Raw genomic sequence first — 27571 nt, 5'->3', positions numbered from 1 at the left:
CGATTTCTGCTTCACATATATTATTTGCATGAATTATTCCCTCGATTAGTGGAGCTTTCTGTCCAGTGCTGTCCAGTGTACCACATCAAGAGATTGAGAAGAGACCTGTAATTTCAGCGGCATAGGAATTTGGAACTGAGGAAACTCCTTCTCCCATCTGTGTTGCAACTTAGGGAAAGACCTAGAGTATCAAAAAGTTAAATAACTTGTTGAAAGTCTCAGAGAGTGGTGTGCTGATAAACATTTAACAAATATTCTGAAGAACAGGGTAAATGTTGGAAATATTTTTAAGTTTAATATGTATTATTAACATATCCTCCATCATTTTCTTGTCTAGATAATCACAAAATAATAAATCAAATTTATAGTATTTGCTGATATCCAAGGTACAAATACTCACACTGAAAATTCAATGATTGGCTCTCAATCTGAAAGAGGAAGGGAACATAAACACTTACTGAGTGCCTATTGTATTCCGAGCACTGTGCCAAATAAGCACTTTATAAATATCTTCTTTAATCTTCATAATAAGGAAGTGAAGTGGGCAATTATTCTCTTTTTACAATGGAAGAAAGAAGGAGACAGAAGTTAAGTGATTTATCCAGGACTACACAGTATCTGAGGCAGGATTCAAACTCAGGGGTTCCTATGTCCAGACACAGCAGTCTGTGCTTTGCACTAGCTAGTTGCCCTTACCATCAGTATATTTCTGGACACAACTAATATGTGCCACTTCAAAGAATAGTTCATCACAAATCAATAAGCAAATTAACAATTAAATAGATAAACTAATGAAACAATGAAGGTATAAATAAACACTAAAACTGTTGAGAACCAGAATTATGTTCCATTGAGCATTTGATATAGCCAAACTCAGCACAGTGGATAATTTACTATCATAAATTGGACACTGGACTTGGAGTCAGGAAGAACTGAGTTCAAATTCTGTCTTTAGGTACTTAATAGCTCTGTGACTCCGGGTAAGTCATTTAACTTCAGCTTTCTCATTTTAAAAATGAAGCAGTTGGATTTGATGGTTTCTACTGGCCCCTTTTAGCTCTAAATCTATGATCTGATGATCTTACGAAAGCATCACAGTTATTAAAGATCACAAGACTCAGAGTCCTTGAGTTCCAGTTCTAATACTTATGAGCTAGGTATAAATCATTTTACTCCTCAGAGCCTCAGTTTCTTTATCTGTAAAATGATAGTAGTAATTAATATTTCGGCTACCTCTCTCACAAGGTTATTGTGAGGAAAGTACTTTGTAAACCTTAAAGATTTTTAGATATATGAGTTGTAGCTATCCAATAGTTGCTGGGTGGTTATTCACAGAATCATTTATTCAAAGGGTTGAAGGAACCTGGAAAGATGATCTATTCTGTCTTCTTTTTTTTTTCAGTCTGTGACCAATGTTAGTCCATTCAAAAGAATAAAACAAAATTCAGATGCTGCTCTATTTTTCAAAATCATCAGAGAAAGTAGAACCTAGTTTTACACTATCCCTTTTCTTAGTCTAACTGTATTATAATGATAGACCATAAGTTCCTTGAGGGTAGGAGACATTTCTCATTTTTCTTGTTGCCCCCTAGCTCCCAGCATAATACACTGCCTCAAGTAATCATTCTGCTGAAAGACCATTTGAAAAAAAACCAAAAAACAAACAAACAAACAAAAAAACCCCAAAGAAGTCTTTAAAGAATTGGCCAAGCAGGGGCTAATCATTCCCACAGGCTTATGCCTTGGTCATGGAGTAGAGAAAAGCTAGATAACCTTAAGAGGATGGAACATTGGTTTCTCTCCTTGGCAACACATTTTAGCCAGCTGAGCTAGTCAGTCATCATATATCACTTGAAGGGTGATGTCACTTTAGTTTTTAATCCCATAGAAAATTAACTAGCACTTTGAAAAAAGCAGACTAGAGCCCTAGGCCTTTCTCCTCTCCATCTGTAGAACATCTGAATATGACGGAGAAACATTTGGGTGGAACATTTTGAATAGGGATCAAATAGGACGTGGGTTACCAATTGTCTTCCTCCAAGCAATTTTGCCAGTCTATGATTTTGATTGTGAAGATTTAACTATGAAAACTTGCATCCAACATCAGGGAAGAGATGGCATTGACATTTAAGAGAGCCTGACTGGATCATACATTTTTTGTTATTAAAATGGATAGTGTCTTTATTCATTACTATAAAATAAAAAGGGATATCACAGCATCATAATCTAGAGAGCTAGAAAGGTCTCAAAGGTCATTTAATTCAGTCTCATTTTATAGATCAGGAAACTGATGTCCATTGAGGTTAAGTGACTTACCCAAGATGATACACATATTGAGCATTGGAAGTGGGATTTGAAAATTTGCCCTTTAACTAGACAATCAGGGTTCTGTATCACTGTATCAAAAATTTTAAAATGCATTAAAACATACACTGGCTAAATTCTTCTGGCTCCACCCAGACCCAAGGAGTCTTTCACCTATCTACAAACATGCCTTTAACTCAGGACTTCTCAGATTCTGTTAAGGTGTTTCCCACTGGGAAATAACAAGCACCCCATATGCTTTTGCACTCACTGCCTTGTGCAGGGTCCATTCTGTAGCTGCTTCTTCTCAAAGCAAGTGTATGTTTTGACATTTAATTTTTTGGGGGGAAATCCCTTAAGAAGAAAGGTACTTCTTGATGCTGGACCTAACTTTTCACCAAATAATGTATGCTGTTGTCCCCTTTGCTATCCTTTTCCATTAGTTAATTGTAGAGGAGAATCTTATCTTTGCTAGTACCAAGAAGCTACAACACCGAGGAAGACATCTGCCATGATGAAACTTGATGGGAGGTGGTTGGGGAATCGAAAACCATCTATCGTTCCCCTGAATGATAGACACTGAAAAGGATGAGTCTGGCCAGCAGCTTTTGGGGCTCTTTTTCACTTTCCTTAGAAAGTAAACAGGTGGCTTAAAAACACTGGTGTGCGGCCATAGATTACCATCTGTACCCAGATGAAAGGAGGCCTACTTAATAAGAAATTCTAGCCAGCAGCCACATTTTCCCAGGCATATTCAAAGAGGAGACAGATCAAAATGAAAGACCCAGATAGACACCACCAGCAGAATCCCATTCCCTTTGACTCAGTGTAACTTAATTCCCCCATCAATGTAATCAAGGGACATTGATTGAGACAGCTTGAGAAGCTCTAGCCTTTGGAGGGCTTCTATTACCAATGCATATTGATTGCTAGTATTCACCAGTGACTTGCAGCAGCTTCTTTCATTTTATTTTAATATAATCCTGGGTCACTTGCCATGGAAGCGTAAAGAACATAAGGACAGATGACTGTTGGAAAAGGCTGTACAGATGAGAAACAACTAAGTGGGCTTATTGTAGCCACTGGAATTCTGTGCATTTCAAGAATTGTAAGAGTGTCCTTGGGCTTATTAATTCGTTCATTCATTTGCTTGTTTATTTCTCTGTGAAAGGAAGGAAGGTGGAAAGCAGGAAAGAAGGAAGGGAAGGTAAAAACAAGGAAAGAAGGAAGGAAAGGAGGGAGGGAAGAAGGAAGGAAATAAAGGAAGAATGAAAACAGGTATTAGCATTTATTAAGTGCCCACTCCATGCCAGGCACTATACTAAATATTTTGCAAATATTATCTCATTTAATCATCAAATGCTTAGTGAGCATCCAGCATGTGTGAAAACAGCATGTGTTAGGAGTTCCCTAATCCTCAGCCACAAACTCACATCAATGGTAATATCGATACTGAACCAGATAAATTTATTGATTTGATTAGTCTTTAATTCGATTTTCAAGTTTCTAAGTTTATGAATGTGGAGCTAGGGCCCTAAGTCACAAAAGGAGGATAAAAAGTGGCCATGCAGTCCTCCTCCTTGCCCCCTCCCCTTCACGGTTGCCTTGACAATCTGAGATGTCTTCAGAATAGTGCTCTGTCCATTTTAAAACACTTCATAAATATGAGCTATGAACTTTGGGAACGGTTTTCATCTTAAGTTATTGTTAATTTAAATTCAACAAAAATATGTTAAGTGCCTACTATGTGCTATGCTGAGTGTTGTGCTAGGGATGGGGGCACAGAAATGGGGGAAAAAAAAAGCCCAATTTCCAATCCCTGTCTCTGAGGTACGTGCACACACATGCACATGATACACAATAGAAATCAAGATAAAATGCTCTGAGAAAAATTGCTAATGGAGCCACGTGGGGTAGGAACCAAGGGAATAGTCCAGAGAAGGTTTGATGGAGAAGAGGACACATGAATGTTGCCTTGAAAGAAGAGGATTTCTGCAATATAATGATTTGAATCTCGTAAAGGAATTTTAAACATGCAGGATTGCTTTGGAGAGGTATTTGGGACCCTGGTATTACTTAAAACACAATCACAGAGAAGGCTACCTTCATTCTGATCTATCTCTGTCTCTATCTGTCTCCCTATCTATCTCCCTATTTATCTATCTATCTATCTGTCTGTCTGTCTGTCTGTCTATCTGATATAGCATTGACATTTATACTCTACTTAACCAAATTCACTTAGATGGTATGGAGGGAGAATGAAGAAATATAGGACCTTGTGAGGACTAAAAATTGTAAGTATCACTCCATTTTTCTATTAACCCAACTTTCCTAAAAAGTGTTTAGGGTCATAGATATAGAACTGGGAAGGAACTTTTGAGCCCTCTGAGTCAATCTCCCTCATTTTACAGTTAAGGAATCTGAGGATGAAAGATTAAGTGACCTGATGTTTAACCCATTCTCTGGATAGTGTCTCTCCTTTCTGGGCACTCTTAGACATAGCTATATCTCTAATTTATCTTCAATTTCTGCCTTCCCAGCATTCCTATATATTTCTTTTGAACTCATAATTAGTCAGTACAAATTTGTGAAGGGAATTCAAAATGTTCCTGTATGAGATCACTTCATTTAATTGCTAAAACGCACAAGCATACCAAGAGAAACTATGGCTTAGGGGATAGATAGATAGATAACTGGCCTCACAGCCAGGAAGACCTGAGTTCAAATTCTCCTTCTGACATATATTGGGTATGTGACACTGGGTAAGTCATTTAACTTCTGTGTCTCAATTTCCTCATCTATGAAATACTCATAATAAATACACCAATCTCATAGGGCTATTGTCAGAATCAAATGGAATAACATCTATAAAGTGTTTTATAGACCTTAAAAAATGATATAGGAGAAGCTTAGGTAGCACAGGTCCTGGAGTCAGGAGGATCTGAGTTCAAATGTGGCCTCAGACACTTGTTAGTTGTGTGACCTTGGGCAAGTCACTTAACTTTGCCTCTCAAACAAACAAAAAACATGATATAAAATGTTTACTATAAAAATGATGATGTAACTTTTAAAACCAGTGTCATTAATAGTTTGGCTCTTAGACAACATCTTGAATGAAAGTAATTTGCTTTACAGCAAGTGACACCTCAAAAAAGGGATTTTCATTACTCACTGATATCTTCAGGGCTTTTAATTATCAGGAAATTTTTAGTAAAGAAAACAGACAACTTCCCTATGGTTTTTAACTTCATAGTCAAGAGGTCAAGAAAAAAATTGTGCTTTGTTTCAAAGTTATGTAAAAACTAGAGTCACATAGTGAGATTTGGATGGAAGATGAAAAAGGTAATTCATTAAAGGTTAAATTAATTAATTAAAATTAAATTAAATTAAAAGATTAAAATTTTCCCTCCCCCTCCAAAACATTATCCGAAAAATGTCATTTTTTTACCTATATAGAATGCAAGAATAAGAAATCATTAGAATCTTAGAACTCATCTAATAATCTTACTTTACACTTCTAAATGATATACTGATGAATTTGGAGTTAGGCAGACCTGAGTTCAATTCCTGACTCAGATAGTTGCTAGCTGTGGAGCCCTTGGCCTCAGTTTCCTCATCTGAAAATTGGGGATAATAATAGCACTTGAATCACAGGGCTGCGAGGATATAATGAAATAAGACATATAAAGTACTTTGTAAATCCTCATAGTGTTATCTGAATGTTAGCTGTAGCACTTTACAATCTACAAAATATTTTCATATTTAGTATTCAGCACAGTAGATAGCATATAGTAGGCACTTAATAAATGCTTATTGACTGACAGCCATTAGATCAATCAACCAATTAATCAATAAGTATTTATTGGTCTACTATGTGCTTGGCATTGTTCTAGCAACTAGGCATACAAACACAAGAGCTAGATGGCAAAGTAGATAGAATACTGGTCCTAGAGTCAGGAAGACTCTTTGTATGTTCAAATCAGGTCTTAGACATTTACTAGTTGTGTGATCCTGGGCAAGTCATTGTAATCCTGTTTCCTTATCTATGAAATGAGCTAGAGCAAGAACTGGCAAACCACTCTAGTATTTTTGCCAAGAAAACTCAAATTGGGTTGTGACTAGTCAGACGTGATTGAAACGACTTAGTAACAAAAAAGATGACAGAAAAATAGAGAAATTAGTCTCTTAGCAGTTCTGGAAAGAGTAAGAGAGTTGATATGAAGGAGCTAGTAATTAGTGAACCTGGGACCAGATTGTCTAGCTCCTCCCTGCATGTTCTTTCTGTGCCGGTGGTAGGTACCTAAAAACTAAAAGCAACCAGACTGACTAAACATGGCTTAATTTGAATGTGGTTGTAGAATATTAATCAATGCCAATTTAAGACTGAATACAGGCTAAATTTGAGTTTGAAGACTACAATATTTATGAGCTTTCTTCATTTTCATTTAAAATTCTTCTGGAAACTAATTCCTGGTACATAAGTCTTATCCCATTAATGATTTAGTATGGGACAAAATAATAGCATGTAGAAAACTTGAGGTACGGAGTTGTCATTCAGAGAGTACTTAATACTCTCATGCTCTAAGGCATGTCAATGTACTAGCTTGTGGTTGAGAAAAAAGAAAAATCTATTGATATCTTCCAAAGTATTAGGGCAAAATAAAGAGTGATCTATGAACAAATTGCCCTACCACACCAATGACCAAAACTGAGTGTCTACTATAGCTAAAGAATTGTGGTAGTCAGTCAATCAATAAGCATTAATTAAGATCCTACTATGTGACAGACACTCTACCATGCACCCAGAATACAAAGGAAGGCAAGAGATAGTCCTTGCCCTCAGAGAGTTCACAAAGTGATGGAGGAAGACAACATCTACAAGGCAGGTGGGGAGGGGGTGAGGGGATTGGGCACCTGATATGGGAGTATGATGTAGACATGTAGCCAGCTGAGAAATGAAGAGATTGCTGGCCTGAGCTCTCTCCTGAAATAGAGGATCTGGAGGAACTCTCAGCTGTCTACCTTCAACCTTCTCCAATCAGAGAGAAGAAAGGGACCCAGGGATACAGAGGAGGTATGAATTTCAGGATGCTGCCAGAAAAAAAAACCATAGGTACTGTCCTTGCCTTTAAGAAGGTTAAAATCTACTAAAGGGAGAGAGATCAGATCAACACACAAATATGATGTGCTTCAGTAGATCTAAGACCTTCCTCCTTTCCCACCCTGATTTGGGCATTTCTTTTATAAAACAGAGAGGTTGCTTCAAGATGGGGGGAAGAACATGGAAGGCTTCAAGGAGGTTGCGTTTCAGCTAATTCATAAAGGAAAGGTTTAATTTTAATACAGTGAAATATAATGGAAATGCAATCCAGGTAGGGGGGCCACAGTGAGATTAAAAATTCTTCAGTAAGTTCTGTCTGGGTCTTCATGACTCCACTTGGGGTTTTCTTGGCAAAGAGATTGGAATGGTTTTCCATTTCCTTCTTCAGCTTATGTTATAGATGAAGAAACTGAGGCAAACAAGGTTAAGTGACTTGCCCAGGGCCACAAAGCTAGTAAGGGTCTGAAACTGGATTTGAACTCAGGTCTTCCTGACTCTGGACACGATAAGCTATTTGCTGCACCACCTAGCTGCCCTGAGAGTAAAGGTAGGGAGGTAGAAAAGCACAGTAGAGACCGCAACTCATCTAAGTATGACACTAGTGGGTGTGAGGGTTACTGTGGCAGTTACAGTTTGCTAGCCAAAACTGAATCCTTTCTGCTCCCTTCTCCCTGCTAGAAAAGGGAGAGAGTTAAATTCTTCCTAGGCCTTTCCTATCTCCTCTTGGACAGTTTAGGCTATAATCTTTATCTATTCACCATCTTTTCTCCCTATTCATTTAATCAGCCACAATCTGTGAAAACAATTAGCTTGATTTTTATAGAAGTAAATCTGGAAAGTAGTTTGCAGCTAGACCGTGGGATTCCAAGTGCTTTGACTTCATGCGGTAAGCCATAGGGAACTATTACATGCTTTTGAAAAGAGACAGGATCAGATCAGAGGTGTGTATTAGGAAAGTTAGCATTGTGGTAGTGTAGGTTGGATTACAGACTGGAGCCAAGGAAACTAGTTTGGAATAAGTTAGTGGTAGTGGGAATGAAGAGTAGCTAAGTGGCAAAGTGAATTAGAACTCTGGGCTTGGAATCAGGAGTCATCTTCCTGAGTTCAAATCCACCCTCAGACACTAATTAGCTGTGTAATCCTGTGCAAGTCACTTTACCCTGTTTGCCTCAGTTTCCTCATCTGTAAAATGAGTTGGAGAAGAAAAAGGCAAACCACTCTAGTATCTTTGCCAAAAAAATCCCAAAACAGGGTCACAAAGAGTTGGACACAACTGAACAAGAACAAAGGCAGAGGGGGAAGTTGTGTGGTGGGACAATTATTCAAAGTGACAAAGTGACAATTATTCAAAGTGATGTTAGAAAAGGAACAAATGATTACTATAAGTCAGTGACAATTATTATAGGAATATAGATTTTGAGTGGTAAGAAGGAGTTTTAGGGGCTGTATAGTCCAACCATCTCATTTTACAGGTAAAGAAAATGAAGCACAGAGAGGATATAACTTGTCCATAGTCACATGAGAGGGAGGGCATTTGAATGTAGGAAGTCATAGACAGAGGACTACAGAGTAATTGTTTTTCCCACTGTTCCACGCTTCCTCTCTTTAAATACATAGCAGTTACCTGACTAGCTCTATTCAGCAGCAAGTGAAGTAGGTATGGACAAGCACATGATAGGAATCAATCAGGGTTCAGGATTATTGTGATGTGAGTTCTTACAGGACAGGGAGCAAGGGACTTGAGGGTAAAGGATGGTGTAGGGCTGAACTGGTCATCTAAAGGATAGGGATGGGGAAGGAGGAAGAGAGAAGCCAAAGCAGAGTTGATGATCTGGGAAAGTACTGAGGGTTGGAGAGATTTAAGATCATGGTCTAGAAGGAGAGTTTTAGGATGATTATGCCAAAGGGAAAAGCAGAATGAAAGTAAGGTGATGATCTAATAATGAAATTTTGGAGTTCTTGATCATAAAAGTAGAACCAAGGGTAGTCAAATGGGGTTAAGTGACTTGCCCAGGGTCACACAGCTAATAAGTGTCTGAGGCAGGATTTGAACTCACAAAGATGACTCTAACTTCAGGTCTGGCATTCTATGAGCTGCACCACTTAGCTCTCTAAGAACACTATCGTCCCTCTTTAAATACTCAAAGACATCTATAATTTCTCTTCTCAAGTCAATGAGTCAGTTAATGAGCATTTATTTATTAAACACTTAATGAATATGCCAGGAACCATGCCTAATCCAGAACAAAAAAACCGAAAACACAATTCTTGCATTTAAGGAGCTCTTGCTTAAATGGGGGAGACAACATGAAAATAACTTTGTACATGTAAGACACATACAGATTAAAATAGATAGAAAGTAACATCAGAGGGAAGGCACTACCAGGTAGTGGGGCTTCCTGTAGAAGGTGAGATTTTAAATGTTTTGAACAATGCTGAGGAAGGTAAGAGGCAGATGGGATGAGAGAATATCATGGAATTCAACCAGTGCCAAGGTTTAGGTTGGGATGGTGGCATAAAGTGTGTGAGGAATGGTATGCAGGCTAGTGTAGCTGAACCAGAATGCGGAGGGAAGTATATAAGAAGTCTGTACAAGTGGAAGAAGATTGTAAAGTTAGAGAGGAAAGAGCTTTAAATGCCAAATAGACCATTTTATATTTGATTCTGGAGGTATTTATTGAATAGAGGGCTAAAAATCCTTACAAGTCATTTTATCATACTACTTATCCTCTTCTGAATGATTTCCATCTTATTGGTATCCTTCCTAGAATGTGGCACAAATTCTTCTGTTTTAGGAGGAAAAGAAGAAGAAATGAGTGATGACAATAGTTTTGAACTATATAAAATCAGGGACTTGTGAAAGATCATGGAAAACAATCTAGGTTTTTAGTAAAGTCATATTCAAAGTTATTTGCTGAGAGGGTGATGAAGGGCTTTGGGAAATGGAGGAGAGTGGAACAATTTGGTAATAGCCAGTGGAAGGAAGAGGGCCTGAATATATAAGAGCTGAATGAAAGGAATGCTGTGGAGCAATTTTCCCCTCCTGGCTTTGTGCCTAATTTTATGGACTTTGACACTTTGCCTCAGCTATGGAAAAGCCTGGGACCTCCTCACCTGCGCATATCCATCCATTGGTCCCTGTGACCTCATCTTCCTGGAACATTCTTCCACCATGCTGGCCCCCTTCTTCCATTGATGAGTTCTTCCTGGGACCTCCATTTTGAGGAGGGATCAGACCAACTGGATTTCATTCATCCCTCAGCGTTAATTCTGACTTCCTAGACTTTGACATCATATTTCAGCCGCCTTAGTGCCTGGGGCTTCCTCACTCTGAAACATCCATTGTTAGTCCCTGTAACCTTTTCAGTCTGGCTCAACCCTCCATCAAGCTGACTCCCTTCTCCCACTGGTAAGCTCCTCCCAGGAGAGGAGAGGCTGAGACTGGCAATCCCTTCCAGACTTTCCAGATTTCAGCAAACTGCCCCTCCCTCCCCCAGGTACTTCACTCTCACCTGCTTTTCAGTTTTCTTTTTTATGTTATCTTCCTTGGCAAGGGTGTAACTCCTTAAAGACAGGGACTGTCATTCTTTTTTCTTGTATTTGCATCCCCTGTGTTTAGCACAGTGCCAAACACATAGTAAATGCTTAGTAAATGTTCGCTACTTTGTTTTTTTGACTGGTAACTTTTTTTTCTTTTTTGATAGTGTATTGGACTTGTTCTCAAAAGACCTGGGTTCAAGTCTACCACTTAGTAGTTGTGATTATGCACTGGTCAACTTCCTAGAACCTCAGTTGCCTCTTCTGTAAAGTGGGATAGTGACTGATACCACATATCTCACATAATGGTTGTGAATAAAGCATCATCTTCCTGGGTTACTTCCAGTGAACCTTGAAGATGTTATGTTTATATGCACCAGCCTACACCTCCAGTTGGAACTTAAGCTCCCATCCTTAGACCTAAGGTTTCTGATTGCTGTACGTTTATTCACCTCCTCTTTCCTGGGTCTACCACCCTTTCACTTACTAGCCATCCTTATGCCATACCATAGCCCTTCCCCAACTCCTTCATCTGCTTGCTGTTTCTGGTTTTGAAAGTAGTTATCAAAACAGCATTACCATTCCTAGAAAGGATGTCCATTAATTGTCCTATAACTCCAAGTATCAACCCTCTGTCTTCTCTGATCAAAACACTCCTCCCTGGATTACAGTCCCGTATAAGTGTAATCTTCCCCCATTAAAACAGAAGCTCTTTGAGGGCATGGAATGTCTTCCTTGCTTCCATTTATATCTCCAGCATTTAGCAAAGTGCCTGGCATTTAGAAAGCACTTAATAAATTTTTTTCATTCATTTATTCATTAATTTGGTCATTCATCATAAGCCTTAAAGTTATTGTTGTTACTTTGTTACTATTTAGCGACATGAATTCACTTCTCTTGTCCTGGGTCTTAATTCACAAGAGAATCAGCAAGGTGTAATGACAATATTTCAAGTACTCTGGCTTAGCTTTCCCAAAGTGAGGAAGGTTAAAGCTCCACTTCAAGGTTCTAAGGGTGCCCCTGAGGAGTTGGGGCATTAACCTTTTCTAATACCATCATTCTGATGGTATTAGCCAAATGTTGGCTATTAGTGACTATTTTCTCAATTTCAACCAATAAATTAGCATCAATTAGTTTTTACAAAAGGATATTTACTTTGAAGATATAGCAAGCATAAAGTCCCCCAACACCTGGTAGGCATGTTGTCCTCTATATCATCTTGGTCCCGGGTAGGGTAGGCTCAGAACTCAACACAACTTCTGCACAGCATTGGTTTCACCAAGTGTTGTCCAAATGTGGCATGGCTTCTGGATGAGCCCATGCCTCAGCTACAAATGAACTGGTTCCCCAAGGTTGCTTCTTGCCCCTCAGGGCCTCCAAACTAGACTGGCTGTCTGAAAACTCCAGCATGGACTCCATTCTAGGCTCTATGAGTTGCTTGTTCTTATGATTTTTGAAACACAAGATTGTAGCCTCAAATATCTTCCACCTAAGAACAAATACTGTCACAAAGAATCAAGACCTATATTCATGGACTATATCTTGACCTTGGATATGGAGGTCCCAAAGTCTCTTCCCTTACACATGATTTTCCTTATATCAGTTAGTCAACCATCATTTTTAAGCACCCAGTGCTTACCAGGTACTTTGTGAAGTGCTGGCACCAGCATGGAAGAAATTACCTGAAAAGAAAATGAGTTTTGATAGACAATTTCCTTTTCAATGCCCCAATTTTGGTGATACAACCAATCAAACATGCTCCTCTTCAACATGTGGCTAGCAGACTGCAGATGGTTAGGGAATGTTTAAACATGCTCTAAAATTGATATGGACATTGCATCAGAGACTCTCTGTGTGTGTTTATAATGACTGGGCACACTGGTCAATCAAATAACACTGGAACTTAGGAGATCCAAGATTGAGTCCCATCTCTGGTACTCATTGTATGATCTTTGGCCAACTCTTTGATTTTTAAACCCTAAGCTTCCTCATATGAAATATAAGAGGTTCTGGATAAGATTTCTAAAATACCTTCCAACACTAATATTCTATGACTTTTGTTCTATTGTGTGGCACATTTACATTTTTAGCTGTTCTAAATGGTGGAATTATTTTGAGATGTGGAACAATAGGAAATAGTACTTGGTGCTTCTCACCTCTTCTTTTTTCCAAGGCTAAGACAACACCTGTCAATTATTTCATTTCTTGAATATCCAATGAAGGAAAAGGAGGTAGTCAAATGGCATAATTAGTCAACAAAAAAAAACAGGCCTGTAATTTTCCTGAGCCAGTATGACATGCCCCAGAATGTAGTGAAAGTTCTTTATTTGGATGATATAATCTTTATCACATCATCCCCTTTATACCTCTAGGCTTTCCCCATGCCTGGAAGAATGCCCTCTTCATCCCTGCCTCATAAAATCCTTCCCTTCCTTTAAGACCAATTTCAAGAACTGTCAACTATACAAAACAATTCCTAACCACCCCTTTCCCAACTGCTAATAACATCCTTCCCAAACTGTCTTGTATTTACTTTGTCTTCATTCTCTTTTATCTTCTCCATTAGAATGGATGCTGTATTTGCTACAGGAGTAGAGTTGACTGAAAACACTAAACATCTCTCCCTTCCCCTCCTGTGCTCCAAATATCCAAGTACATACAAAGTCCAGGAGACAGTGAACTGGAACTTGGAAAGAACATGAGACAAAAAGGGTGACTTACCACTCCTGAAATCCTTTATCTGCAGTCCTCACCATCTTCCCCCTTGGGTGTGGTGTAGCTTTTCTGTTAGACTCTTTGGAGAGCCTCAAATCTGTCTTCCTTCATTTTGTCTAGTCTGTTCTTGACTCAGACCAATTGCTAAAGTCTTTGGGATTCTTCTATGACACTCATAAAAAGTTAAATCCTTTGGTCCCCCAAAGCTTACTAGGTCCTCTCTGGTTGGGGATGGTGATGGTGAAGAAGGACTGAAGACAGGATCAAGGCACTCTTGTTTGTTCCCTACTCCCTTTCCCACAAGGGAATTGTTCTCAGAGGTAGCATTTTCTCCTGTTTGCTGTCAGTTGCTCAAAGTTCTCAGTTCTGGAACTAGCTTAATATTTTCTAGCTGGTCCAGAGGGTGACCAGGTTTCCTCAGCCAATTCAAAAATACTTCCTGTGCAACATGACTTTAGTTCATTTATTGTTTTTTTTTTTAAATTCTGTCCAAAGACTGATTGAGACATATACTTATATGGTAAAGATCAGCATTTTAATCTTATTCCTTCTTTTTTAAATTGAATGGCTAATTGATTTATCTCCTCACCTTAACAGATTATTTGATCTCTCCTAGCATGTGGTGATTAATAAATATTTATAGTCTTGTGTCTCTTGTAAAGAGAGAAATTTAGGTTTGGTTTCAAGGAAAAAAAAATTCTAACAATTAGAGCTATAGAGAAGTCAATGAATGGACTGCTTCTGGAAGTAGTGGGCTCCTTTCACTGAAAGTTGTGGCTGTTGTTCATCCTTCATGTCTGAAAAGAATCAGTGACATCATGGGGTAATGTTTTGACTCGAACATTGTTCCAGAGTCATCAGAGTCCAGTGGCAAGACAAAAGTTAGGACTGCTGCTGATGGCCTGGGATGCAGTGGATGACCTTGGTGTCATCGATGTTTTTAAGCAAAAGCTATCCAATTCTCAAGTATGTTGTAGAGAGGATCTTTTTTTCTGTATGGGTTCAATTAGATGGCTTTGAAATTCTCTGATTTATAATAACAATACTAACTCTAGTACCTTAAGGCTTACAAAACATTTTCCTCACTGCTACTTGTGAGTCGGGAAGTACAAGGATAATTACACCCATTTTACAGATCAAGAAATGAGGTTTCAGAGAGGATTGCCTAGGGCTACATAGCTAAGGAGTAGCAGAGTTAGGATTTGAACTCATGTTTCGTGAGTCAAAGACCAGAACTCTGGACTCTGACCACTCTTCTCCTGACCCTCCCTGATCCATAATTCCTTTTGAAGAAAGATTAGAGAGCATGAGAAAAGGGGACGAGTTGGTTCTTATTACACTTTGTTCTAACACTGATCTTTGGGGGAAGCAGCTTGCTTTGGCTTTATAGCACTGGGCAAATGTTTATAATAATACATTATTAGGAACCTACAAAGCAGATCTGACCACCCACCACCTGATTTGTCATCATTCTGGGGAGGGAGAATGTGGGACTAAAAGCTAGGGAAAGAGGCCCACTGTCATTTCCTTTCCCCGAATGAACATGACATGAGGCCTCCCTCCTGACTGTCTAATGTCATTTAACATCTCAGTGACTTTGATAATACCTCCAATCTGTGCTTCATAGTCTTCTGCTCTCTTGCTCCATGACCTTCTATACATCTTGAACTGCCTAGGATAGAGTCTAGAATCCTAGAAGTGGCTCTGGAAGTCATCTCATCCAACCCTCACCTGTAGCATGAAACTCCTTTATGATAGACTAGACAAATGATTGGACCAATTAGGTGGTGCAGTGGGTAGAGCACTGTGCCTGGAAGTCAGGAAGACCTGAGTTTAAATCTGACCTCAGACTAACAATGGCTATGTGACCCTAGGCAAGTCACTTTACCTGTTTGCCTCAGTTTTCTCATTTGTAAAATGAGCTGGGGGAGGAAATAGCAAACCACTCCAGTATCTTTGCCAAGAACAACAAAAGGAAATTACTCCATTTGCTCATTTCTAATAATTGCACTATCTAATGAACCATTCATTGCTGTCTTTGGACAACTTAAACAGCCAAGTTCTTCCTTATCTTGAGTGAAAGGATGTATGGTATAATAGAATGAACGCTCTATGTGGAGTCAGAGAACCTGAGTTCAAATCCCACCACTTTTACTAACTGCAAGTTAGTTATTGATTCAACAAATGTTTATGGCTAAGTAACTTAACCTCACAGATCTTGGTTTCCTCCTTTGTAACTAGATAATTTATAAAGCCACTTTTAGCTTAAAATGGGTGATCCTATCAATATGGCTCCCAAGAACTCTTCTTCTTAGATGGAGGGAAGAAGGTCTTCCTTCTGTATTCTGGCATCACACAGAATAAATCTAATCTCTCATCCATATGACAGCTTTTCAAATATTTGAAAAGTTTTAACTGTTTTCTAAAGTCTTCTAAAGGATAAGCATTCTTGAAGTATTATGTATTAAAGGAAGGGGACCAGGTAAATTCAACTGATAAAAAAGAAAACATGGAGTATAAATTTTCTTCACTCTGCTGCCTCTTATTGAACACAGTGCTATTAAAGACTCACCTACAAAATATGGAGAGGTTATATTACTATTAAAATAGAAGAAATAGACAGTTACTTGTTTTTTACCACTTATTTCCAGAAAGTTATCTTTAGGCCAAGCTGTGGTGCGAAATAATGAAGTATAAATAATGGACTATGTTTAAGAGAAACAGTACGTAAAATGCATTATGCTTTATTTACCAGATCCACAGCATAACAGGTATTTACACAGTGCTTTAAAGTTTGTAGAAAGTTTACAAAGACAAAAACAGAAAAAAGTTCAGAATGGACAAGAAAAGGACAGTTTTGTGACTACCATGTTGCACTGAATATACCCTTAAAATCTTTTTAATTCTTGTTTGTATACTGAAAAATTGTTTCCATTAACACTGTATATATCTTGTATTTACAACTTAACTCCCATATTGTGTTTGGCATTAGATTGTGAGCTCCTTAAGCAAAGGGACTGTTTTTGTTTTTGTTTGTTTGCATGGTGACTGGTACATAGTAAGCACTTACTAAATTCTTGTTAACTGCCCAATTGAAATGCTTAAATTTATTGATGATTATATTCATAACAAAATCTCAAGATATTCATAACTGGTAAAGTTTGTAAGATACTTTACATTGATAATCTTACTTGAACGTCATCATACCACCGTGATGTAGATAAGAGCTGAGGATTTATTTGGCTTGTCTGTAGTGGCATGATTACCAATTGTCAGGAGGGAGATTTGAACCCAGGTCTTCTGGACTCCCAGTCCAATATTCTGTACACTATTGCCACTATGCACAGTGCTTCTCTTAGAATCTAAGACTTAGACCATTGATACCATCTGGATTGAAGGAAAAAGGAAATCACAGAGGAAGGATGCCTGGCGAGGAAAGGAAATCCTCTGACTGATTTATTTTTAAACAAATATACATAGAATGCTAAAGTTGGCACATGCTAGAGAACAAAGACATAGCCCCCCACCAAACATCACAAAATAAAACAATAAAGAAAAAAGGGGTGGCTGAGAACCATGTGTATATAGGACACAGAAAGCTATGTATGGCAGTATCTTGCTAAACATAATATAAAACTTTGGTTGGGGGTGGGTAAGAAAGAGTGTAGTAGAAATGAATGCAAGGTAAGATATCTCCCCAGAATTCTTATTTGCAGAACGTATAAAGGTTCCAATTAAAACTGCTAATATCTGTTCCAGGACCAGTAAATATAAGGACAACTGTAGCTGTGGATGTATCCAAGGACTGCTGCTGGGTATGGTGTGCTAGGAAGCCTTCTTCTTTGTACCTAAGCTCTGCTCTGGCTCATTTGAGCACACTTGGATCTATAGGGAAAAACTATAGGATCCTCTATAAAGATCCTCTCTATATGTTATGTTTGTGGTCTGCCTTGTTTGATCCAAACTTAGGCTGTTCTAGGAGTAGGAAACTCCATCAAAACAGATACCAAATGTAATGTAGTTTATAGCCTTAGAGAACTGGATGGGGTCACTGAGAGGCTTACCCAAGATCACACAGATAACTATATTGTCAAAAAGCAGCACTTGAACTTAGATCTTCTTGGCTCCAAAGCCAACCCACACTGCCATTCAGGCAAATTTCCCTTAAATAAGTTTTGATGGAATCATCACAAGAGATGGAAAGGGTAAGGGCATTTCAGAGCAAAAGAGGCCAGTGTCCTCCCAGCAGTGGAAGGACAACAGAGGAGGAAAATCTTTGTGATGAACCAGGTTTTGTAGCAAAATTGTCCCTTTTCTGTAGGGAGCACTCTACTGGCACACCATGAATTTACAGAAGTCCAGCCAAGTCAACAAGCATTTATTAAGTGCCTACTATGTGCTAGGCATTGTGTAAAGTGCTAGGAAGACCAAAAAACCCCAAATCAAACCCAACTCTGCTCTCAAGGATCTTACAGTGTAACGGGAGAAACAATATGCAAACAAAATGTAGACAAGACAAATTGGAGATGATCTCATTAGCATTAAAAGGGATAGAAAAAGGCTTATTTCAGAAAGTGGAATATTAACTGAGACCTGAAGGAAATCAGGGAAGCCAGGAGACAAAGATGAAGAGGGAGGGCAATTCCGAAAGCTTGCTCTCTAACAGCTCAGAGGTCAACAGGGAGGAGAGGGCAGTATGTACAGTATAATTGTAGGAAGAGTCTCCAAGGAACACGGAGGGAGGACCAGGCAAGGTGAGGGTGCTGCTGTCTTTGAACCCACTAATAACCTGTTTTCAAGATACCTGTAATCCAGAGCATCCGAATTTCCCTTGGGAGGGGGTGTGGCCCCCTACTTTCCCTAATGTGACTTCTCTTCCCTGTTTCCTCTCTGCCTGAGCGCACAGATAGAGCTTCCCTGCTGAATACCCTGGGGAGGTGGTGGTGTTTCCTTCATCATCAGTCAGTTGCCCTAAGAGGCAAACCAACCTGGGCCTAGAGCGCCTGTCCATGACTGTCGCTGAAAAGTATGTAGGATGCTAAGGCACTGACAGGTAGAAAGGGAGGGCTGGTGGGCCAGGGCTCATTGCCGGGGACACTTTCCCCACCGGCCTCCCCACTTTCTTCCCCAAACTGACGTCCTGCCGGCTTCCTCAGCTCCCTTCCACCCTCCCCTCCAGGGAATCCACAGACTGTAACGAAACTGGCTCGGGCTGGGGAGCTAGCTGGGCATGCTCAGTAGCCGGCGAGGTTTTGATTGCGAGTAGGAAGCCTTTTTGCACTCTTACCGGGGCTGCAGCTGAGGCTGCTGACACGGGGCAAGTAGCAGACGGAAGAGAGCGAGCGAGCGAGCGAGCGAGAGTCACTGCAGCTGCTGCGGCTGCTGCCGCTGCTGCCACAGCGGGTCGGAGCAGAGGCGTCCGGAGCCCGGCTGCGCTCAGAGCTCTGCCCCGGTGCGCCGCCGTGGGCAGCCGAGCCCTGCTTGACCGCCCCGCTCCGGGCAGGGGATCCCCGAGCCCTCCTCCACTGCGGCACGCACCTCTCTCCCTTGGACAGGGTTGGGGAAAGAAAGGGGGAGTCCGTAACCTGCCGGCTCTGTCCCGGGAGGACGAGGAGGAGGAAGCCTCGGCAGTTCCAGCATCCCTCTCCCTCCCAGCCCGGCTCCGAACTGGTCTACGTCGGACATGGAGCCTTGGAGACAATGCGCTCAGTGGCTCATCCATTGCAAGGTGCTGCCCGCCAACCATCGGGTGACCTGGGACTCTGCCCAGGTGTTTGACCTGGCTCAGACCCTCCGCGATGGAGTCCTGCTCTGCCAACTGCTCAACAACCTGAAGGGTCACTCCATCAATCTCAAGGAGATCAACCTGAGGCCGCAGATGTCCCAGGTAAGGAGAGGGGGAGCAGAGTGTCCCCTTTCTCTCCCTCACCTCCCCGGGCCATGTCTCCTTTCCTCTCCGGAGTTCCTCACCCCTCCCCTTCCTCCCGCTAGCATCCCCCATTAATCATCTGGCTAATTTCTTTGTGTAAATGCAAAGATCTTGTAGGTGCTCCCAGCCTGCCTCTTATCTCTGTCCTCCCTCCCCCTTCCCTGACCACTCTTGGCTTTTTCTGTATCCCAGCTGCGAGAGACAATTTAATCTCTTTAACTGAATAATCAAACTCTCGAAAGATGATACAGGAATTTGTAAAAGAGGGATGGCACTATGAGTATGTACGTGTGTGTGGGAGGGTGATTTGAAAAATAAAAGTTGCCTTAAAGTGCATCTCACATATTCGCTCATTCCTAAAGACCAACAACAGGAATGAGGCAGGGGAAACATGGGAGATGATGAAATAACATTTTATTTTCCACTTTGCTCGTTGGGCTTGGCTAGGCTGCTTCCCCTTGTTTTTTTGATCTGCATTTTTGAAAGAGGAACCATGTCACGGAGAGTGTGGAATCTAGGAAGTTGAACATGCCCAGTACCGTTATCTGTCCAGTGATTGCATGAGCCAAAAAAAAAAAAAAAGGTGGGGGTGGGGTCGGGTCATAAAACTGCTGCTGCCCTCTGAAGGTCTCCCGCACATCTCTCCACTGAGATGTTTAGTATTTACAGCTCTCTTTAAACCACGTGAGAAACATGAGTCCAGCCTCTCTCGGCAAAGAGACAGGAAACTACAAATTCAGGTTGACACTACTCACTTCTCCCTCCCTCCACCTCCTGCCTCAGGTCTTGCTGCACATTTTGTGCGTGTGTCCGGAGCTATGGCAAAGAGGTCCATCTCTGAGGCTGCCAGAATTCAGGAGAGTCAAAAGGGGAGCTCAGAATGCCAAAGTGTGAATGAAATCTTTTCCCTTGTTAGAATGTTTTGGCCAATAAAGCACCTTAATATGATACAGTCTCAGTGTTCTTTGTAATAACTTCAAAGAGCAGAGAGTTCCCATCGTTGCATTTTTGAAATCTGTCATTTGATGTTTAAAGAGTCAGTGGTATTGTGATATATAGCCTTCACTATTCCATTTGTAGATAGTAGAAGCAGCAGCAATAGCATCTTTATAAAGAGATCTGTATTTGCTGTATTAATTACCTATGGATTCTTAAGTAACATTATACATTCAACTCATTGAATTTGTGTGTCAGACTCTCATGATGGCCCCCCTGTAACCCAATCCCATGGATACCCTATTGCATGCCTTGGTTTTGACTTTTAGGTGCACAACAGCAAGCAGGAATACATGAGGGTGATGCTATCTTCCATACTTTCCCTTGGACTCAGTTTCATCATTTGTAAAATAGAGGAAATAACACTTGAAGAGCACTGAGTATAGAGTCAGAGGAGGGTTCAAATCCCCACCTCTGATGGTTACTTCCTGTATGACCATAGACAAGTTGCTTAATCTTTCTGTGCCTCAGTTTCCACAGCTGTAAAATGAGGGTGTTGGACTAGAATCTAGTCGCTAGATAGTCTCTAAGATCCCTTCTGGTTCTAAATCTGATTCTATGAATTACTTAAGTTTGAAGGTTAGTTGTGAACTTTGTAAACTTAAAATGTTATATAAAATGAAGCTTTGAGATTTTGTGATTCTTTTATGTCATATTAATTCACATAACAAGCATTTGTTATGTTCTATACTAACTGTACCATTCATTTCATCCCTGAACCTCAGTTTTATCATCTGAAAAATGGGAATAATAATACTTATCTATCCCCAAGGAAGATTGTTGGGGTCGGAGAGAGGGGGAGAGTGGCAGAACAAAGTACTTTGGAAACCTTAAAGTACTATGAAAATGTGAATCATTTGGATTACATTAGCAACATCCAGAACAATTCTCCAGATTCAGAAATTCTCTGTGGAGCATAAAGATGCTCCTCAAGTCCCATTGCTTAGCAAACTCTAACATGCTTGAACCATATTTTTCTCCTTTGCTGTAGCCCCTTCTGTATGGCCAGGTTTGTTGCACCAGAGTGCAGACCAACAGCAGAAAGTATTATCCAGGACTCTGCAGAAACAGAGTCTGGATCTCCAGGGCAATGAAAATTTTTGAGTATAGCTAACTTTGCTGGCTAGCCAAGGTTAATTTAACTTTTCATACCACAAAATTTTACACTTAAAAAAAAAAACTTTTTCAATCAACTTCTTTCTAAGTTGTATTGCATGTTTCTTATTTGAACAGAATATACAAAACCTAAATTACCTTTTCTTCAATGATTCGTGGTCATTAGTGTGGTATAGTTTTAAAAAAAAAAAGAGTGGTGGGGCAGGGAGGGGCATCAAGAGACCTGAAGGCTGAGATCTGGCTTTTTTCACTAACTAACTTTGTCACCTTGAACTTCTCTCAGTCAAGGAAGGAGTTGAATTTGATATCTAACACCTCTCTCAGTACTAATGACACAGGTTGTTGAAATGGGAAGATTGCTGGAAAATTGAGTCAGAATAATGGTTTTGAGACCAGGGGTGAGGAATCTGAGGCCTTGAGGCCACATGTGGCCCTCTAAGTCCTCAAGTGTGGCCCTTTGACTGAATCCAAACTTCACAGAACAAATTCTTTGTAAGAAATTATATACTTACCCCAACCCAGAGAAAAGTAGTTTGTGAACTTTAAAGGGACAGAGTGGATCTGTATCTTCAAATTTTATTTTAAATTTATTTTAAAGTCATGTGATAAAGCAAGCATTTCCATAACATGGTATAATTTAAAAAGATGATTGCTCATGAACTACAAATGTATTATGCACAACTTGCTATTCCTTTTAATATATAATAAAATCATTATGTAAATTTCTTTGCCATATTTTCCTACCCACCACTCCCCATTCCCTAGAGATGGCTACCATTAGAAACAAATATGTATAATATGTAAATTTATTATACACATATATTATACATATGACAACTCAGCTTACTGACTTCCCTGGATTCCTTTAAGGTCCAACTAAAATCCCAGCTTTTACTGGAAGCCTTCCCTAAACCCATTTAATTCTAGTGTCTTCCCCTGTTAATTATTTTCTGTTTATCCTTTATGTAGCTTGTTTTGTACAGGATTGCATGCACGTTGTCTCCCTCATTGGATTGTGAGTTCTCTGAAGGCAGGGACTTTCTTTTGCCCCTTTTTGTATCCCCAGTGCTTAGGACAGTGCCTGGCACATAGCAGGCACTTAATAAATATTTATCGATTGATTAAGATGTATGTATATATGTGCATGTGTATATATATATATATATATATATATATATGATTATAGCATTTCTGTTCTACAAAATACATTATTTCATTTGCTCCTCATAATAGCCCAATGCAATTCTATAGTTATTATTACAGTATATCCATTTTACAGAGGCTAAGTATCTTGTTCACGGTCACAAAGCTAGTAAGTATCAGAGGAAAGATTTGACTATTCTCTCTTGGCTTCAAGTCCAGTATTCTTTCCACTATAATATGCTGACTTCCATACTGGAATATCCTATACTGGCATTGTTCTAGGCTCTGGGAATGCAAAGAATTCCCTACCCTTAAGACGCTTATGTTCTTTTGGGGGAAATATCATATATACACATATAAGTAAGTAGAAAACATTATTGCTCTAATTGTAAGTTCCCTGATTGTTTATGTTGAATTAATGAAACAGCAACTCATTACATGTGGGCTATTTCTACACTCAGGAAGCAGTGAAAACCACAATTGTTTCAATGTTATCATTGCTTTATGAGACCTAAGTCAATGTGAACTTAAAAAAAAATACCTCAACTCTCTCCCCCCCTGGACAAAAAACCCAAAGCATTTTGGGGATCTGTTTATACTTTGCTTCTTGTTCCTTCTTTTGAAATATTTTTCAAGAAAAGTTCACATAATCATTTATCTATTTTAGATAATAAACACTATAACTATTCTGCAAAAAAGATGATTATTCAAGTGTACATTTGAACATTGGAATGTGACTTTGATTAATGATTATTTGAATAAGATGCTGTCATGGATAGAACTTTGAACTTGAAGTGAAGAAGCCTGGAGTTCAAATCCAGCATCACTTACTAGTTGTGTGATTTGGGGAGTCACTTAGCTTTGTTGTGCCTTGGTTTCCTCATCTGTAACATGGGGATAATAATAGCACTTGACTTATCAGGTAATTGTGAGGATTAAATGAGGTATTTGTAAAGGGACTTGCAAACCTCAAAGTTCTATATAAATTATCATTATCATTACATATTAAATGATTATAAATTTATTATTATTATTATTAATTTTACAAAATGCAATAGCTCACATTTATATGTATCTTTGGGTTTACTAAGCACTTTCCTCATGGGAGTCCAGAGAGATAGGAAATACAATGATGTTTGTCGATTTTTTTAAATGAGGAAATGAGATCTCAGATTCAAGGATATTTCTATTGTCACATTGTCACAAAGCTAGTTAGTGGCTGAAGCAGGAACCAGACCTATGGTAGGCTTTGGAATTTCAAGTCTTGTGCTTTCTGTTATTCAGGGTGACTTCTCCAGGTTTTCCTTCTTCTTCATGTCATCTTCCTCTTCTTTTTAACCAAGAAAACTTTTGATGGATGATTTTTTTAAAAAGTGAGACTTTAAAAAAATGAGCTTCTAAGAGACTATCTAATGTTTGTTGAAAGGAAGACTGATTAGCTAATTCAGTAATCCACCAGCTGGTTATCCTTCTATTGTTAACCCTAATCTTTCTTTATTTGAACCAAAGTCTCTAGACTTCCTAGACCATGGGGGATTGGGATTTAATTTCTGTAACTATGTGGAATTTTCATGCATTTTAAGAGTTCAGTCCAGGTAAAGGGACTTGCTTATCCAATAGCAGTTATCCACCCTCTTGATAGAAGTGAGAGCAGGACCCTAACACATAGATTTATTTATTGTTCTTTCTTGCTGTGGTATTAATGTTCTTCTTGGCCTGGAAGCCCAGAGGCATGTTTTATGTGTATTCTGAGGTCAGATCCATGGTCCAACCAGCATAATATTCTAGGTAAGGCATGTAGCAAATGCCTAGTAAATGCTAGGTCAACTGTGTATTCTGTTTCTGAGAAAACCAAGCAGAAAGGGATGGAAACCTTTAAGAACTCCCTAATGCCTATAGAATGCAGTAAATTGCTAAACACTGTGTTCAAGATCCTGTTTTCTGGTGCAAACTTCCTTTCTCCATCTCATCCTCTCACTCGGTCCTCATCACTCACCCATGTTTTACTCATATTTTTATAGACATGGAAAATATATGTTGAACTCTGTTTTCAAGGTCATTTGTAAAAATCAAGGAGACAGTGTTGCACAGTGGAAGCATTCAAAGGGTTTAAACCCTGGCTGGGTTTGCGTAACCTTACCCAGTCACTTGACTTCTCTGAACCTCTGTTTCTTCATCTGTGAAAATTTGGGGCATGGATGCGACCTATAAGATCCTTCCTAACTCTAACTCTATGATTCTATATATTATGTTAAGAAGATGGACTACATAAACTATCGAGCCCCCTCCCAAATCTAAATCTATGGTCCTTAGCAATCTTGCATCATTATTTGGATGTGAATTGCAGATCTTTTGTTTTTGGCAGTCGTATTACCTGACTGTGGTATTGCTTTTGCAGCTAGGGGGTGCCAGAGTGCATGGAGCATCTGTGTCTGGGGTCAGGAGGACCTGCCTTCAAATCTGACCTCTGGACAAGTTTTTTTTTTTTTAAACTCTCTTTGCCTCAGTTTCCTCATCTGTCAACTGAGCTGGAGAAAGAAATGGCAAGCTACTCTAGCATCTTTTCCAAGAAAACCCCAAACGGGGTCACAAAGAGTCTGACTGAAAATCGACTAAACGCATTGCTTTTGTAGCCTACTTTTGTTTCCTTCTATGTCTTCTGTTAACACCATTCTGTCTCTTAATGAATGTGTGGCATTTTGATCGCTATTGTTAGGGTGAGCAGTTAAAATGGACAGTCCCATGGTTGTCCTTTCTTACAGTGGGATAGGGAGAGGCTAAGATAGCAGAGATAGAAAAGGATATAAGACTGAAACGAGAAAGACAAAGGGGTAAGATTGGAGGAAAACACCATAAAGACAATGGGGGCATGTATTTTATCTTTAAATATTTGAAAGGCTGTCACACTGAAGAAGGATTAGACTTGCTAGGCTTGGTCCCTGAGGTCAAAAAAAAAAGGGTGATTGGTGGAAGGGGTAAAGAAGTAATTTTAGGCTTGATGTAAGAGAAAACTTCCTAAGAGTTATAACTGTTCAAAATCAGAAGATGCCTGGTGAGGCAATGGGTTCCACCATATTTAGAGTCTCCAGGTAAAAGCTTAATGTCCCCTTGTTGGATAGAAGGGGTTCATGCATTAGACCAGGGAAGGTTGAGGTCCTTTCAAGTTCTGTGAAAGAGGGACAAAAGAAAGCAGCACAAGGGATAGATGTGCTGGAATTACTGCTAGATGCTAGTGTCCAGCCTGCCCTAGCTGTCTGCTGGCAAATGGAATTGTTGGCTTAGGGCCCTAGCTAATGATCAGGTATAGGGCCCTTGCTCCATGATGCACCAACTGCAAACACTGCTTGTCTGATCCCTTTGAAGTGGGTTGTTTTTTCCGATGAAGCCCTTTCTCCCACTAGATTCACATAACCTATTAGTGATATCAGGGAAATGTCAGAGCTATAGGAGAAGAGGGTGGGATATAGAAATATTGTAACTGACAAGGCATCAGGGAATCATTCTTTTCCATTCTTTCTTTGCTAGATTTTAGGCAGTCAGCCAGCCAAAGTGTGAGCACCAAAGGCAGAGACTACTTCTGGTCTTCATTCATTAGTGTTTTAAAATTACATTTTCCCCCCTACTATGTAAATCTTCTTTGAAATTATTTTTACAAGAAGTGTGGTCAGCTTTCCAATAACTGCTTAACAGGAAACTGGTATTATATGCTACGCACTTGGGAGTTCCCTAAAGAGTCAATTAATATAGAATATGTAGTGATATACTTGATACTCACCTTCCGTGTTTTTCAAAGTAGTATACTTAAAATAGATTTGTAACAGCCGGCCTGAATAATAAACAAGCCTGGCTTTGGGATAGGCAGGATGCTGTCAAGACTCTTCTTTATGGAATCCCAGCATCTTAGTAGGTTACAAAGGATCTCAGAAAACATCTGGGCAGACCCCATACCTGCACAGGAATTTTCACTTGAGGTTTATATTGCCTGTCTTAGAGTAAGATGTTCTGGGGTGGGGGGGGGGGGGTGAGGAGGGGAGGGCAAGGAGCTTCATAATTTAGTAGAAAATGTACAGGGACTGGAAAATGTCAAGAGGTCTATATCCAAGTCCCAGTTGTGATATTAACTAGACAGGTGACTTTGTTTAACTCTCTTTTTGTTTCCTCACTTACTAGATTATAAACACCTTAAGTTATATGTAGTATTGGCTTAATAAACAGAATCCCTGAAAGGTAAATAACACTAGCCCTACGTAACTCAAATGGTTATGATGTGTGGATAAAGTGAGATGATAGGTGAGAGTGATTCAAAAGGTGCTTGACTGCACTTGTAGTATGGGGAATGTGGAGAGTATAAAAAAAACCTTATTTATCTGGTATTGTGAAACTTCAGGAGTAGTAATTAATTGACCAATAAGCACTTATTAACCTACTATGTGCTAGATATGATAGATTCAGAAGTGGGATAGGATCATAGATTTCAAATTGAAAATAACCTCAGAGGCTAATCTCTTTATTTTGCAAATGAGAAAATTGGGGCACTGAGAGATTAAGTGATTTTCTGGTGTTCCACAGCTAGGAAGTAGGTCTGAGGTGAGATTTGAACCCAGGTCTTTCTGACTGCCTGTCAATTGCCCTATCCATTATGCAATGCCACAGCAGTTCTTGACTTTAAGGAACTTATATTGAACCAAAGGTATGTACCACGTGTCAGGGAGAGGACACCAGGGCAGGGA

General features: G+C 39.6%; 1 protein-coding gene across 2 annotated transcripts in view; it reads left to right on the top strand.

Annotated features, from left to right (window-relative positions):
• The first annotated feature begins 18620 nt into the window (after positions 1–18620).
• VAV3 (vav guanine nucleotide exchange factor 3) overlaps positions 18621–27571 on the top strand; it is a 453372-nt gene continuing 444421 nt past the window's right edge. The window contains exon 1 of one of the 2 annotated variants that reach the window (XM_072644176.1): positions 18621–19544. In XM_072644176.1, the coding sequence (XP_072500277.1) occupies positions 19341–19544 (204 nt within the window). In that variant the 5' untranslated portion in view covers positions 18621–19340. The remainder of the gene's footprint in view (positions 19545–27571) is intronic. The other variant, XM_072644175.1, reaches the window with a different exon arrangement.

Source organism: Notamacropus eugenii, chromosome 2, assembly GCF_028372415.1.
Source record: "Notamacropus eugenii isolate mMacEug1 chromosome 2, mMacEug1.pri_v2, whole genome shotgun sequence".
Classification (NCBI taxonomy): Eukaryota; Metazoa; Chordata; class Mammalia; order Diprotodontia; family Macropodidae; genus Notamacropus; species Notamacropus eugenii.
This window is presented reverse-complemented; position numbering and strand designations above follow the sequence as displayed.